Here is a 16942-nt window from a genome sequence, read left to right as displayed (position 1 = left end):
CATTGCTTTCATAGCCAGGACAAATGAACAGATTAGTATTCATTACTGCATTAAAGAGTTGCCTATAATTAAAAATTGTAGTAATAACAATAGTTGTAATTGTAGTAATTTAAGATTAATTTTGGTTGAAAAGTCAGAAAGTGTATTGTGAACCTGTCAAAATGACAGCCCTCTTATCTCGGGATGCATTATGACTGGAATAATTAACTTATTCTGCTGACTTCTGGTTCATAGATTGCAGCATATTAATCATATGTCTCTAAATTCAGCAGGGGGGGTGGGGGTTTACTGGGGGAGTAGAATTTTGGCAGCATTATTTTAACACCTGCCGAAATTATACTCCCCCTCTCATCTCAGCACTGCAAGGTCTGAATGACATCTTCTTTTATTTTGCTATATGTCCTGTTTATGTTGTCATGTTTTATTAGATGACCTGAGTGATTTGTGCTACTAAGAAGACCTGAACTGGGTAATTACTTTATCATAAAATTGTACTGTTTCATTTACAGTCAAATTCAGCTCTGACAGATTATTAAACGATAGTTAGATTTATTACCAACAATGCTGATGAATATGTCTGTATTCAAACATTTAGATTGACTGTGAGCATTGTCCGCAGTGGTTTTATTACAGCTGTGTTAAAAAGGCTGTGTTAGTAGGACTAACTAGTAGAAGTAGGAAAAATGCAGTAACAGCTGTAAAATACACTGTAAATATAGTTTAAATATTAAGTATTATACAAACACATGTAAGATAATGGTACATAAAAGAGATGCTATAACGTCAATATAGACATACAGAGAGACAGCGTAATAGATCAGTATTCAATGTCGACTTTTTTAAAAATGTTACACTTTTAACATATCATTCATGATCATGATGTTTCAAAGCGCTGTGTGAATCTAAACAATATGAAAACACTGAAAGAGTACGCAAAGTAAACTTATAAATATATATTAGGCTAAGACATTACAGAATTATATTTTTAGGCATATGTAAGTATATTTATAATAACAATAATAAATAATGAAATAAAATTCTTCACCTAGAACCTAGAGCAAAATACATTTCAGGACACATTCTACAGGACATATAGCAAAATAAAAGAAGATGTCATTCAGACCTTGCAGTGCTGAGATGAGAGGGGGAGTATAATTTCGGCAGGTGTTAAAATAATGCTGCCAAAATTCTACTCCCCCAGTAAACGCCCACCCCCCCTGCTGAATTTAGAGACATATGATTAATATGCTGCAATCTATGAACCAGAAGTCAGCAGAATAAGTTAATCATTCCAGTCATAATGCATCCCGAGATAAGAGGGCTGTCATTTTGACAGGTTCACAATACACTTTCTGACATTTCAACCAAAATTAATCTTAAATTACTACCATTACAACTATTGTTATTACTACAATTTTTAATTATAGGCAACTCTTTAATGCAGTAATGAATACTAATCTGTTCATTTGTCCTGGCTATGAAAGCAATGAACGTCTTGTTGCTGAATAATGACGAGAAAAAAAAGTCAGCTAATGCTGCAACGTCAGGTGATCAGATGTGAGCTTCATTGCTCCAGACAGAGGTTTAAAGCTGTGTTTAATATACTTATCGTTACAACTCAAAGCCATTCAGTCCCACCAGTTCTCAGGTCCTCCAACAGTAACAGTCGTTTCTAAACCATCGCGGTGAGAGTCTTATTTGGCTTTAGATCCTGTTGTGTTGTTTGCTGTGAAGGGAAATTGAAGATAAAGCGTTATTTACACATACGAATAGCCAAAGGAATCTGGAGTGCAGTCCGTAACGTCCATATGTTTACGGGGGGAGTCGGATTCTGCCAGAGTCGGATTCTTCGCACAACACCGGTTGGGGGCGCTAAAAGCGGAGCAGTGCGATTCACAGATCTCCAAATCATAGCAACCTGAATTTATTCACAGCTATGACATGCGTATCGGAGGTTATTCACGCAGCTCTTCGGGTTTGTAAATCATTTAATTAAAATAAAAATGGCTAAAGTACACCATAACATATTTGAGCCTGGTCTTAAAAATAATGTCAGGACCAAAAAACACCGACTTTGGTATTTAACCCTAGCTTTAGCTAAGAAGCTAACGCTAGCTATAGCGACCAGGTATTAAACAGCAAACTGAGAATACCGGCCACCACTGAGGCGCCAGTTAACTACAGCTGATAACGCTTCATCTTCAGACGAGTACACAAGACCGAAATCAGGTCTGTAAGGGTGGAGCTGAGCTCATACTGAAGGACGGCGCTGTAAGTCGTGTTTGCAGTCGTGTCAGGATGGCCGAGTGGTCTAAGGCGCCAGACTCAAGGTTCAGTCCTTCCGTATGAGCGGGGTTTCTGGTCTCCGAATGGAGGCGTGGGTTCGAATCCCACTTCTGACACAAACCTTTTGTAGTTTCACTGCTTGGGTGTTTCTGTGTTTCTCTACTTCAACAGTGTTTTTAATTATGCGCGCATTACGTTGTGGCTAACAAGCCCAATATAGCTTTATTTGTTCGACATACCTGACTCTGAAAAGGAGTATTCGACTATTAATCGTCAAAGCCTTGAGTGATCTGTGACCTACAGCACAGTTTACAGATCAAATTGGCTTCAGAAATGCAAGCTGAATTAAAATATAACTGATTTGGCACAGGTGGGCAAACTATCCCAGCAACTGTCTATACCTAAGTCCTGTGAACATGTGACTGAACTAAAATTCGCCTACAGGGGATATTGGTAGTTTTATGCTTGATGGATTTGGTGAGTCCAGAAAGACTAAAACAATTAGGGTCAGTTTCCCAGACACAGGTTTGACCTACATCTAGACTAAATATGATTTTCAATAGGAAATTACCACCAGCACGGCAATTTACCCCCACTGATTTTCCAAAAATTCAACACAGTTAAATGCCTGTGATGCAAAATCAGTCAGTGGTTTGGTGTGAAATTCTCCGCCTAGACAAACTTTCCGAGTCAGAACTGAGCACAGTGGTGGCGACAGGAACCCACGCCCGCCTCGAAAAGCTCGCTCACAGACTTTAACACATGCAGTGATTAGATAAATGCTGCCAGACACCACTGAGATGTCTGAGACATTGTTTTATGATAAAGGTTTGGCTTAAAATATATTTTAATCTATATATTTTAATTAATTCATGACAGAGTGGTACACGCAAAGCGCTGTGAGGGGAAACGAGTCCCCAAAGAAAACTTATTTTTCAGTTTTATGACTATTTTATGCATTCCACCCAGTGACTGCTGGGATAGACCCAGGAGGATAAGCGGCTGAGAGGATGCGCGTGACTATTTTACCGTCATCAACGTTACGTGTAAAAACTCCCAAGACTCTCGTAGGCTCGCTGGTGGTTTTGGATAGTAAATAAAATGGTGATGTTTTTGTAAGTTTCTCTAAAAAAATTCCATTTCACATCAAACCACTCTGAATGACTCCGTTTACATCTCAAGGACCGAATTATTCAGAAATTTTGAAAATTTTGTGTACTTCCCCTTTTATCCTTGCACGGGAAGCTGCTTTTAAAAATAATTTGATCAAGTCATGATTAAGCTTGAATAGTGTGACAGAACTTTTAAAGGGCCATATTCTAACTTTTAATTTTATGTCTGTGGTTTTGTGTAACAAAAACATGATGAATCTTACATGACCATTTTCCAGCCTCTCTTTACCCCTTAGAATTCAACAGGTTGCTTTTTTGTTACTCTGCCTTTAAGACCGATAAATATATCCAATATATATCGCGACTCACTCCGAAAGCAGGCCAGGCTGAAATGTCTATAACGTCACTGCGAGTGGGCGGGGCTACATGCTGTGGATTTATGAAAATATGTTGGTTTTCAAGACAACACAAAAGCAATGAACTCCAATCCGGCTGTCTGAGAACAAGAAGCTCCCAAACTAATAATGTGTACATACGATATCACCCCTTTATTACAAAGTGGGAAAAAAGTTTTTCCATATATGGGCCCTTTAACGTTCATGTATAGATTGTTCAGCACAAAAAGTAGACAAAGGCAATTCAACACCAATTTTGTTCAGATCACATCTCAGTTCAATAACAACTGCTGAAAACCGCTGCGTTTCCAGATCTATTCTTTAAGACCTCCTGCATGGCATATTTTAGCATGTCCCCTATTCACAACACACCTACCTCATCTCAAGTAGCTAACAATTAGGTCAGGCCAGTGGTAATCCAGGACCAGGACTGAAAAGCACTAGCTTGATCAGGGCCAGATGCAGATCTTATGTTATATTCATATGATCTTTTCCTAAAAATAGAATAGCTGAGCTTCACATTACTCTCTATGAGCACTGCCATTTTAGATGGACAACAATTATGCAAAGTACAAAAGACACACAATGGAGACTGTATTCAATCGTCCAGTGCTTAAAACAGAAAAGCCGACCCAGCAATAGTCTATTACAGCAAGTACTTGGTGTTCGGCGTTTGTAATTGATTTTATGAGGAATGGCACATACTGATAAATTAGCATACGTGTTACTTAAAAATAGCATATTTACAGCCTACAGGAGAAAACCTGAAATTGGCATTTGAAATTATAAACAGGGCCAAGTTAATACAACATCTCCTTTAATGATGAGTATTCTCCAGGTACAACTGCTTCATCTTCATCTGTCCCAATCATGGAATGTTACGTTTCATCTACAACTGTTGAATAAAACAGCACATCACTACGTCTCGTGTCCTATTCTGAAATTACATATGAAATTTTTGTAGTGTATAACCTTTGTGTTCCGAGCATTTCTTTAAGATAAAATGCCAAACAAACCATCAGAATATAAAACAGTGGGTCCCGTATCATTTGTCACAGTACACTACTCAGGCATCCTATCTGTACTACAGATCATAACATTGGCTGCCACGGTCAAATACACTACAGCATTCTTTAGGAAAATCTGACCGAAACCTTCTTGACAATTTTAAGACAGGTTAGTTAAGATCACAGAGAGGCAAACTGAACCTTGAAGACATTGTCATTCAAAGCAAATAGTCAAAAATGAACCAGAATTACAGGCGCATATTGATCACTGCAAGAGAACTAAGGGCAATGTGGGCATGGCTGAGAGGAACTGAGGTGTTTGGCTGCCTCCTGTGCTCCTGAGCGTTCTAATCCTTCTTTTTGTCCTTCACTTCTTCATCGTCCGTGTACTCTGTTGGCTCTTCTCCAGGCTTCAGAAGCTTGCCGATGTAATCATATTTGTCTGCGGAGCAAAGATATGCAGCATTATTCCCTCCAATAGTACTTTAGCACAAGGATCATTACAAAGTAGGGTGGACCTTCATAACTAACCTACAATTCACCAAATAAAAGTGAACTGAACATCAGGGAGTGAAGAAAAGTTGTGTTTGGACTCACGGGTGAACTGCGTCTCCCACTCGCTCAGGCTCTCCTGCTGCATGGCATTGAGGTCTGAAAGATCATCATGTGCGTCTTTCAAGGCCTCCTTATCTAGGCAAAATGTAGCCAATCCCCTGGAAGCATCCCTGCCTGCAAAGACACCATAAGGGCCATCTGGGGGGAAAAAAAAAACACAGCACAGGTATTACAACAGTGTGTTCATGGTACATATTCTCTACTAAAGCCAAGGACTGTTATCATTACGTCTAAGGCGAAGGTTGCTGTCTTTGCAACTGCTCCTGGAGAACATGGGTTTGGTTAACCTGGCTCAGTGCACTTTTACCCAACTTACATCACAGGCAGGTAGGAGTCGACATTTCCCCTTCATTGAGTACTGAATCCTAAAATACGTGGTCAGACCCTGACCTTTGGCCTTGCCTCAATCTCATTACTCATTTACAAACTACAAACACCCTCAGTACTGTCCAGTGGCACTTTGTGTGCAAAAGACACATGAAATTAGTTCATAAGAGTTTAGTTAGTAAGCTAGTAAGGTGTTAACCTTCTTTTAAAAAGGTATATTCAATATATGATATATTTTTAAAAAATTAAGCCTGTATTGCTGATACAGTCTCTTCTCAGCGACTCATTTACGTTTAGTGTTCGATTCAGTGTAGATTCTGCATGTACTTTTAAGTAAAGAGCTTTTGTAATATGGTAACTCAGTATTGTGCAAAAGTCACAGCAAACCTTGCATTTCTTTAATCTCCAAAGATCTTGATTCATTTTTCAGCTCCAGAAAAAAGAAGAAAATATGTATTTAAGGGAAAAATGACACAAGAGCCTCAACCACTAAATATAACACTGAATTGTTCAGTATTTAGTGTGCCCACTTTTTATTGCCTTTATTTCAGATTCATTTCTTTTCAAAGAAATCTGCAGGGATGTTTTTCACATCTCCAAAGTTCAGTTTTAGTAGTTGGTTGTATTTTCTGCTTCTCATGCTCAAAATAATCCCAAACACATTCAGTGGCATTGAGATCTAGTCCACTGTACTGAGTCCTCTTCTTTTATTTGTCCATTTTCGTCTGTTTCTTCTATTTTTTCTTCCTCAGTAACAGCTTCTTGACAGCTACACATCCTTTCAGACTCACAGTGCCGAGCTGTCTTCTCGCAGTGGAAGGACGGACAGAAACACCTGAAGATTTTTGAAGAGTGGAGCTTGATTTTCTCCTCTCTCTTAAAGTTGAAACCTTTTAAAATGTTGTTGATCTGATGGTGATAGTTTTGCTGGTCTACCAGGTTTGCATGTCTGTCAGAAGTCCCATTTTCTCTACGTCCGTTAATATTTTTTAACCTTCAGCTCTGAAAACTCCTGTATTTTTCCCATTTAGACTTTCCCCTTCCTAATGCAAGAGTACCTTGTATCTAATCCCTTCAGAAATATCTTCTGAAAAATAAAGAACTTTTACTTATTGGTCATTTTGACTGGGAAATCAGTAGCTAAACGGGGTGATGTCCGACTTTAGCACAGTACTGTCTTATAACAGCATCAACACTTTGTTAAGAGACAAAACATCAAAAACTGACCTCAGAATCGAAAATCGTATCAGAGCTAAATGTTTTGTACGCTTGGTTAGGCAGACTTTCACGAGCGCTACCTGAAGCACAAGCTGCTAAGTACTAGGTTAAGGGTTAAAGTTGCTTAATGTTTCAGGAGGTGCCACTGGACAAGGAAGGAAACAAGGGGTGTGGTCGAAATTACATGGAGAAATGTGTGCTGGGCATAGAAGAAGTGCACGAAAACGACGAAGCCTGTGCAGAACTAACGTAACTCAGACGCATGCAGCTAAAGCACGGCCCGCCTTTTCCCTGAACCTAGTCCTATTATCCCTCCGTCACCGGGACAAACCTATTACACCGAATCATTCACAGTCCAGCAGATGACTTTAAAGCCCACGACTCAGGGGACGCGTCTGAACAGAGCAGTTTGGGCTGCTTCACCTGGTCCGTAGAACTTCTTCCCTCTCGTCACATCGAACACTTTTCCGTTGACAGCCATGAGGATCCTGGGGTTCGTCAGTCCATCGTACGGTTTCAGCTCCTCCAGAGTGAAGTCCCTCTTCTTCAGTTTGGGTAACGGCTCCTCGACCTCGCCCACGTCCGCGGGTTTATCTCCTCGAAATATCTTGTACAAGAGAAACAGACAGAGGCACAGCAAGCTCAGGTTCAGAGGCGAAGTGAAAATTTCTTGAAGGATTCCGGGAGAAGTTTGCTCGCTCTCCTCTTCAGCCATTTTCGTGTCTGACTCTGCGTGAGAGAGAAAAAAACAAAAAGCCGTCGGAGCTTATCGAGGAGCGAGTCGCTCCACCAATCAGCGGAGCCCAAAACACTCGATTATTCTGCCTCGCCCAATCAGCTTCTTAGGCGAAGCGAGGGGCGTGTCCCGCTTCATATTTGCTTTTTAACTTGGTTAAAGTGTGCAGGTTCGTGAGCGAGGCTGCTTGTTTTTGCCAAAAAGAGTATTTAACAACTAAAGGGGAACTCCGCTGCTTTTTCAAATTTCAAATGGTTCAAAAATCTGCATAATTACATCGTTGAGATGCAAACAAATTCATTCAAAGTAGTCTGGGGTGAAATGCTCTGTTCTAGAGAAACTCGCCGAGTCTGAATTATTATGATCTTTTAGATTTGGTTGTCTGGTACCTGGTGGTGACAGGAACCGGGCATCCACCTATTAGATGAAATAGTTAGATAAATGCTGCTTGATGTCTGAGACATTGTTTTATGATAGTTTTGCAATAAAGAGTTTCTAAAAGGTTTATAAAAGCGTTCTACACATAAAGACTGAGCCGGCAGTACGCTTCCACTGTTAGGCTTAATCGTACACTGCTTGTAAATGCTTCCAAGAACGACTCACGCGAGCACAAAGACGAGCTTTTTTCGGTTTCCCCAAATAAAAAGCATTTCAATTTAAAAGCAACAGCGAGTTGCTTGTTCATTTTTTCTTTATCGGGAAAAAAACGTGAACATCCGCTTCAGTGAACTGTGATCGTTCTGTACTCGTGGGCTTCTGCGGTACACCAGACCAGCAGGTGGCGCACTGCGGATCCCGGCGGGCGTCGCTTCTTACAGTGGAAGAAAAGGTGAACTAGGAAAAACAAATCGCCTCAGTCGCATCGGGACAGAGAGTCCAGTGACGTGGCTCGAGAGGATCGCCCGACTGTGGACAAACAGGGACTAATAGGTTTGATTTTAGACTTATCTTTACTCTTTGGCTGGTCTCAGTGTATCTGTGCGGTTACTGCTACATTTAAACAGACGAAGAACCCTTCGGTCCACGAATAAAGTCCGTTCAGCGGTGTTGACGGTTGGTTTGGCAGCAGTTTCATAAGATGGACCCATGTTTATTATTATGTGTATAACCTCATGTTGCTGAGTGACTAGTGTCATATCACCGAGCGGCCTGCTCTGCTGAGCATCCAGCCACAAAAACCGCATTTGGCAAGCGATCCTAGGCAGCTGTAACCAGATGTGGCCTTATAACTGTATGTCCGCGCTGTGATAACGTTACTGGACTGTGTCTCCAGCTGATCACATCCAGATCCGCAGCTTATGTAGTTAGACATGTGCTCAGACTCCTGACTGCCCTCTACTCGCCGCTCCGCACACTCTTTCAGACATTTCAACACAAACGAACGGCATCGAAGCTCCTTTGCAATCTGAATCTGAGAGTGATGCACCAAATAATCAGGTTAAGTGTAACGCTGTGCTTGGTGGACTGTACCCTTAAACTCTGATTCTTCGGGGGTTCTTTAGTAAAGGGAATGGTTCTATTAAGAACCCAGAGTTCTAACTGTATAGCACCATTTTAGGCTTAAATGGTCATTTGCATGATGAAATGGTTCTATGTAGCACCAAAAAGAGTTCTTCAATTATTACAAGCTTGACATTGTAACAATAAAAGAACCCTTTTTGGTGCTATATAGAAGCATTTTCAAAAAGATTCTATATAGAACCTTAAACGAAACATATTCCATTAATCTGAAGAACCATTTCATCATGCAAAAGGGCATTTAAGCATGGAATGGTTCCATATAGAACCTATAGTCCTAAATAGAACCACTCCCTTTACTAAAGAACCCTTGAAGAACCTTTTTTGAAAGTGTAAGAACTGAACCAAGTGCCAGTGAATTTATAACTGATGTTGCAAGTCAATGAATCACTACAGTAATGAAGCACAGGGTAGTCTGTCTCTGTACTGAGTATGTACTGTATACTACATGTACTGTGTATGTACTGTGAGTTTGGGGTATCCAAACCTTTTTTCTTGGGCAGCCAAAGTGCAATGTTTGTGTTGGGCTGAGGGCCAAAAAGTCTAAACATTTTAAAACATTTTGCCATATTTTGTTATTGAAACACTTAAAATACATTTTAAAAGGAAACTTTAAGAATTGCAAAAGTTATATATAGTATAGAGTGTTTGTTTTTTCATTGGCTGAGGGGGATGGGGGTTTTGGTCATTTTCCGGGGGACCAAAATAAACACCCACCCAGCTTTTGCCTGCAAGCCACAATTTGGGCAGCCCTGCATGAGCATATAGTATATACTATACTTAGTACATATCACAGTATAATACATGCTATGTACACATAATACATGCTGTGCTGTACAATATTTACAAATATTTAGTAGATATTATATTTATTGCAATTTCTTTTGGATTAATAAAGTACATTGTGCTTTCTTTCTCCTTTAGAGGTTGGTATGTTCTAAGATGTCAGACAACAAAAGCCCAGTAAATGACCCAGAAGAGGGTCAGGTCCCCAAAGCATCGTCACAGGGTGATTCCTCTGTTGACTCTCGGACCGACAGCTCAACAGATGTAGTTCCTACCCACAAAACAAGGAGGAGACCAGAGAACAAACCCAAACCTGAAGAAACTCCAGAGACACTGGAGACGCCAGAAGATGATGCAGCAAAGGCAAGCCTCTTTCTTCTGATATTCATATTATGCAAGTTTAGCTTTAGACTAAGCCAAAAGGCCAAAGGATATGCCTGCAACATTTTGATTCAACACAGGGTTAATTAAGGTTTTGATCTTATATTGGTCACTAATGTTTTAAGTTCACTACTGGGAATGTCAGGTATCGAGAGAAAAAAAACGTAAGCAGCTTGGTGGTTCACTACTTCAATGTGGGAACTTGACAGTTTGAAAAGTTACAAGGGCTTTTATGATTTTTTGAAAAACAAAGAATCCATTAAAATGTGTCTTCTAAGTGAAACAGCAGTGATTACTAGGCTGTTTGCATGATGACAGTGCATATTTGAATAATGATGTTAATTTTTATTGTTTGGGACAATAAAAAAAAAACAACAGATTACTCAGTTGTAAAAATAATCAGCAGTTGTCTTGATTGAACCCTGGTTACAGCTGACATGTGATGTGTATAGTTTTAAAAACCAAAGGATGAGGCAATCACAGAATGTTGACTGTAAAAATTCTGTTTTGTATCTTCTGTTCAGGCCTCTGTGCAGACAACTGTTTCAGAAGGTGGCTGGGGTTACTGGGGAAGCTGGGGAAAGTCCATTTTATCTTCTGCCACAGCAACTGTGGCCACAGTAGGCAAGTTATTTCACAGCTGACCTGCACTTCAATTCATAAACACTCCACTTCTGTAGCCTGGAATGATTTTCTCACAAAAACATTTATTTGTGTTCTGACCCAGGCCAAGGATTGTCTCAGGTCATCGAGAAGGCTGAGACGTCATTAGGAATCCCCAGCCCCCAGGAGCTCTCAGCTGAAGTGGAACAGGAAGAGAAAACAGATGGTATTGTACCTTTTTACTGTTAGCTATGCATATACTGTGTACAACTATTGATACGTTACTGAGAATCTTTAAGTAAATGTCTGGAAAGTAAATCAGCAGGTTTTTGGAGGTTTTTAATTCTTAGCAGTCCAGAGTTATTATTTTGGTTTTGCATACATTTGATTTACATAATAATTATTTATGTCTGATTTTTATATTCACACAGTTAATTACATATTTACATAATGAATTGCATTTACATTTAATTTACTATCCGTATCAACAGATTCAAATCTGTACTTTTGTTTGTTATAATGTCAGCAGATGACAAACACACGGCAGAAGTGTAACTGTAGCTCTGTTTTCATCTGCAACACAAGACTCTGCACAGCAACTCGTAATAAAATATGTCCTCTTATACCTAAGAACACATGTGGTAATGATTGGAAATTTAGAATGTGTACTTACACAGAATTTTTCAGCTTGTTTCAGTGAGCTATGAGTAATAACATATTTACAAAAAAGTAATACAAATATAGATATAAAATAAAATCTTTTTTTTTTTATTATCGCCAATGATAAACTGTGAGTTTAAAGAGTTAAACCTTTTTGAGCTTAAGCTAAGTTTCTTACAGAAGATGCAATGTAAATGGGGAAACTCTGCTGTCTCACTTTAGCTCCATCCAGTGGGGAAGCAGAAAAGGTGGAGGAAGAGGGATATACGATGGGAATGCTGTCCTCTAGCAGTATGGGGATGCTCTCCTCCATCTCCAGTATGGTTCAGAATACGGTAAAAGTCCATTCATACATATACATATTGCTACACCAGCCTAATAACTTTTCTGTGCTTTTACTGTATTGGTTTGGTAGTAGAAGCTTTATAAGCTACTGCTGTCTTACCCATTTTGTCTACCTTTTTCTTTTGGCCAGGGTAAAACTGTAATAAGTGGTGGTCTGGATGCTTTAGAGTTTATTGGAAAGAAGACAATGGATGTGATCGCTGAGGGAGACCCTGGCTTCAAAAAAACTAAAGGACTGATGAACAGAACCTCCACACTCTCACAGGTGTGCTGTCAGTACTTGGTGGGACTTGGACTTTAATTGACTAGACTCACTATTGTTACCATAAGCATTATGGATGAATCTCGCTGATGCTGCAGCCACATAAATTCTGTTATTATCGGTGTTATTAGTGATATTCTAGCTGATACCAATAAACTCATGAGCCATCAATATCAACCCATATATGATCAGTCAGGCTGTAACATATACTTGCTTCATCAATAAAATTTGTCTTAACTTTGTTTTAGAGTATCAGATTAGTGCCTTATTGTGTGTTAGATTAATGATAAATGCTGGAAAATTATGAAAATATGAAAAGTTATTTAAACATTAGATTTTTTTTTGTGTGTGTATATGTGTTTCTTGCTCATCTCTCAAGGTTTTAAGGGAGGCAAAGGAACGAGAGGAACAACAGAAGACTGAGAATGTTACCTCGGAAACACAGAAGGTGGCCCATTATGGGATGTTGTTCGATGAGTTCCAGGGCCTGTCCCACCTGGAGGCTCTGGAGATCCTCTCCAAAGAAAGTGAAGCAAAGGTAGAGACCATTATGTTTTTACTGTATCTTTTCAAATGATGTTTGACTGAGCTGATATTCCACATGAATTTTAGCAATACATTCATAGTTGCAAATATGTTGTTTTTATACATAATAATGCTTAATAGCAAGCATTAAAGCTTATATAATAGCTTAAAGACTTATGCCCTGTAGGTTATATACTAAACAGATAATGGTAATAGCAAATTTATCATTCTAACATGATCGAAATATCCCCTGCTAAATTCCTTATTTTTCTAGTTCTATGCAGTGAAGGCCACTGACACATTTTCTGTTGTATCTGTGTGCAGGTGAAGTCTGTGCTTCTCACTCTGTCTGGTGATGACTTGGTCCAGCTGAGAGAAGAGCTGGAGCAGATCAAAGAGTCCTTCTCCCTCATGGAGTTTGATGATGAGGAGGTGGACGATACAAAAGGTAAAAGCTAAACAGGCACTGTGAGTATAAATGACAATATGTAATGTACTTTTACATTACATGCTAAAGTGATTGAATGATCCAACCAGCATCACAGTTTCACATTGCTTCTTATTTTTATTTTTGAACTGGGGGAAAATATGTTGAAATACCTTTGTCCTTTTAGAGGATGATGGTGAAAACTTTCGAAAGGAACTGACAGAAGCTCTAGAGAAGCTCCGCATATCGTCAACCGCCGAGAAGCTTTGCAAAGTACATTTGATAGATACTATTAAGTTATTTAACATTTGAAGCTGAAACATCTCACACTCACACTGTGTGTTTTTTTTTTTTTTTTTTTCTTTGTTTGTTTTTTCCCCTCAGGCTAGGAAGAACGCATTCAGCCGCGTCATAGACCTGAAGCTGCCAGCTGAAATCAAGAAGGAAGAAGAGGAGGGCAATGAGCAGGAGGAAGCAGTGACCAAATGCACAGTGGAGGTATAAGATGTAATGTTCAGACATCTCTAATTGGTCACCTTTTTTTTTTTTTTTTTTTTTTGCTTACGGGTATTTTTTGGTAGACTAGAGCAGTGGTTCCCAGCTCTCATCCTGGAACCTCACTGATCTGTATATTTAATTGTTTTCCCTGCTCCATACACACCTAATCTAACTAATCAGGGTTGAATTTACTAAAGGAAAAAGGATCTTAGCACAAAGATGAGTCTCTCTTATGTCTCAGTCTTTGTACCAGTTAAGATGGTGGAGAAACTGGGCCCAGATCATTAAAAACCCCTTGCTTGGTTTTTGGACGCCTTGGATGGTGCGTTAAAGAAGGAAAAGCACTAATATATGCATGACCATGGGCCTCCAGAACCAGGACTGTGGAAACACTGATGTAGACTGTTGAAACATTACCATTCTAGCAACTGTTCATGTCTTTGAAACTCTTAACACTTCTGAAAACATGGACATCCAAGGAATACCTATCCCACTTAGCAGAATACATAGTTTATTCATTATATCATTTTATATTAGTTCATTAGTTCTCTGAGGTGTGTTGGAAGCAAAGGGGAGCCCTAAAATATGCAGGCCTGTCAGGTGGTCATCAAGGACCTACAGCACACCAGTGGGGGATGGTGGTCAAGTTTGGGTATAAGGTATTATGACGGGGACTAAGTTGGTGAGAGGCCATGTAGGTCTGTCAAATATAGAGAAAATGTGAAATGTGCTTATTTTTTCTCAGTTTTATTTTTATTAACCACTGCTTAATTTTTTTAAATGGATGAGCCGCCCCTGCAGCAGGCTGATGCTCACTCTTAGTGGTCCGTTGCTTAAATTTGCATTCATTTCTTGTTGTGTGTCAGTGATCACTACAACAGTTGTTCAAGCCATTGTTCTGACTGCCTGCCAGTGTACTCTTATTTTGATTGCTTGATGTTTGTCAATTTAATGAGCTAACCATGTCTATTTTAGGAAAACCTCAACATTCCCAAAATATCAACAATGTGTTATACTAAATGGTAAAAAAAAAAAAAAAAATATATATATATATATATATATATATATATATATATATATATCTCTTTCCTCTACAGGCTGCTCACTCATCTGCTATCACAAGCCTGGCTGAGCTCACAGCCAGATCCATTGAGCAGTTCCACAAGGTGGCAGAGATGCTGCTTCACTCTAACACTATAGAGGTCACTGCCCTAGAACAAGCCAGAGTCCTTTCACAGTAAGTCCCTTCCAACAAACAACTACACCTTTTATTTAAGTTTAGTAATTACACAACTATAAGTGTTTTACGCTTCTTTTCAGAATCACAATTGTTCTCTGCAAGGAAATATCACTACTATCCAAAAGGTTCACAGCTTGTTTAACTACAATTGGGGTAAGAGAACCAAAACCCCTCTTGTGTTCCATGCATGTTTCATACATCTATATTCAGATATTTGTACATTCTTTTGTACCTCTTGTGTCAGTAAATGATGATGAATTTATTTTCTTGACTCAGCCTAAAATGTAAATAAAGAAATGATCTTTCCTTTGCAGTCAAATGAAAAGGGAGAGGTCCTTAATCCACTAATCACTGGAGTTTTCCTGGAGGTTTGTTCCACAAAGCTCAATTTTCCAAACTGGTTTTAAACTTTGTATAACAGTAATTTGTGACTGTTCACTTTCATACTGTATGAAGCAACATGGCAAACCAAGACATGCATCCTTAAACATTTGCACGTAAACATTGGCTGGTTTCCTGGACATGGATTAAGCCTAGTCTTGTAGAGGCCAGTGGTAAACTACCATTAAAAATTCATTTTAGTCTAGGCTTAAACTTATATTAGACTTATTATGTAGAGTCTGGGAAACTGACCATGTAAATTTAAAGGACAGATTTGCAGTTTAATTTTTAAACGATGGTGTTCAGGTTAAATGGTTAGTTTTTCTTTGTTTTTGTACCCTCAGGCTTCCAACAGTGCATCATATATCCAGGATGCTTTCCAGCTCTTAATGCCAGTACTAGAGGTGTCTCACATTCAGAGGACAGTTGACTCAGGCCACCACTAACGGCTCAGCACTCTTTACTGTGCCACGAAGGGATCTGAACAACAGTCAAGGACAATAAGAATAAAATGCTGCAGTATTTTGATTGTAATCAAAATGTTTATTAATGTGTATGGAGCTGAAGTAAATACAACAAATACGTTTGATGTACTATATGTAATAGATAAGAATTGGCTTTTTATTGTTAACTCTGCCAATGAAGCGTCATAGGGGGTTTTATATCATTTTAAAAATGTAAGTTATGTAATGCTGTTGTGCATAAAAGGGCATAGATATTTTCTCTTATGCAGATTTTGACCACTTATAAGCTTTACACAGCATCACTTAACACTTTGGTAATCTGTTTTTGAAAGTGTGCAAACAAATAGAATTGTATTCATAAAGCATATCATAACTGTGTTGTTTTGATCTTCACTCCTTTAAAGGAAAAATGCTGCCACAAAGGGTTCTTTGTTTGATGCCATAGAAAGACCATTGTTGGTTCCTTAAAGGACATATTAATAAATGACTCTTTGCAGAACCATTGTTAAGGAGATGTGTTCTTTAATGTTTCCAAGAAACTCCACATAATGTAAAGGTTTTTTAAACTTTTAAAAGTCGTTCTTCTGTGGTGGGGATGGTGGTGATCAGATTGTTTTTCAGGGACCCCCAAGTGGTCCACTATTATGCTCTGCATGTTGGGTTGAGCAAAAATTGGACCATCGGGGGTCCCTGAGGACCAGTTTGAGAACCACTGTTCTGTGGTATCACTCTGAAAACCATTTGAGGCACTTTTTTTTTTTTTTTTGAGCAAGCGTTAATATGATTGCATCTGACAATTGCATAAAGTTTTTGAGGAATATAAAGTATACCATTTCCTTTAGCTCTGCCTGAATACTAAATATTATTGATGTACATTGTAATCTAAGGATAAGATGGTTTAGGTTCTATACTGTTAGGTTGTTTCATCAAAGAGACTGTTACAGTAGTTTTTGAATGTTAGTAATTTTGACAGAAAGTGACTAGTTTTGTTTGATGTCAATTGAACATACTCATAAAAGTAAAGGTAGGTTGAATGCAAGACAGACAGTTGTTGAGTCTGTATGTGTGTGTAGTATAAGGAGTACCTCCCATTGGGGTGAACTGGACTCTCCTTGACTTGACATGATCCTCTTTCATCAAATCATGCTGCTTTGCT

The 16942-nt window shown here is 39.0% G+C and overlaps 2 protein-coding genes and 1 non-coding gene across 3 annotated transcripts; 2 read left to right on the top strand and 1 right to left on the bottom strand.

The window, feature by feature from the left end:
- The first annotated feature begins 2292 nt into the window (after window positions 1-2292).
- On the top strand, window positions 2293-2402 carry trnal-caa. Its single transcript has 2 exons — window positions 2293-2330; window positions 2357-2402. It is a non-coding gene; the product is annotated as a tRNA-Leu (tRNA).
- A 2191-nt stretch (window positions 2403-4593) lies between these two features.
- Window positions 4594-7706, bottom strand: pgrmc1 (progesterone receptor membrane component 1). Its single transcript, XM_017704348.2, has 3 exons — window positions 7384-7706; window positions 5398-5553; window positions 4594-5242 (listed from the first exon to the last, which is right to left on the bottom strand). The coding sequence occupies exons 1-3, from the start codon at window positions 7673-7675 to the stop codon at window positions 5148-5150; spliced, it is 543 nt and encodes a 180-aa protein (XP_017559837.1). The 5' UTR covers window positions 7676-7706; the 3' UTR covers window positions 4594-5147.
- An 807-nt stretch (window positions 7707-8513) lies between these two features.
- Window positions 8514-16290, top strand: fam114a2 (family with sequence similarity 114 member A2). Its single transcript, XM_017704349.2, has 14 exons — window positions 8514-8626; window positions 10139-10363; window positions 10906-11005; window positions 11109-11210; window positions 11867-11979; window positions 12120-12254; window positions 12631-12789; window positions 13101-13224; window positions 13391-13476; window positions 13588-13701; window positions 14799-14938; window positions 15022-15094; window positions 15256-15309; window positions 15667-16290. Exons 2-14 carry the CDS (start codon window positions 10157-10159, stop codon window positions 15766-15768), a joined length of 1509 nt encoding a protein of 502 aa, XP_017559838.1. The 5' UTR covers window positions 8514-8626; window positions 10139-10156; the 3' UTR covers window positions 15769-16290.
- Window positions 16291-16942: the final 652 nt, after the last annotated feature.

The sequence above is a fragment of the Pygocentrus nattereri genome, chromosome 16 (genome assembly GCF_015220715.1).
Source record: "Pygocentrus nattereri isolate fPygNat1 chromosome 16, fPygNat1.pri, whole genome shotgun sequence".
Lineage (NCBI taxonomy): Eukaryota > Metazoa > Chordata > Actinopteri > Characiformes > Serrasalmidae > Pygocentrus > Pygocentrus nattereri.
Note: the sequence above shows the minus strand (reverse complement) of the source record. Positions and strands in the feature narration are given on the sequence as shown.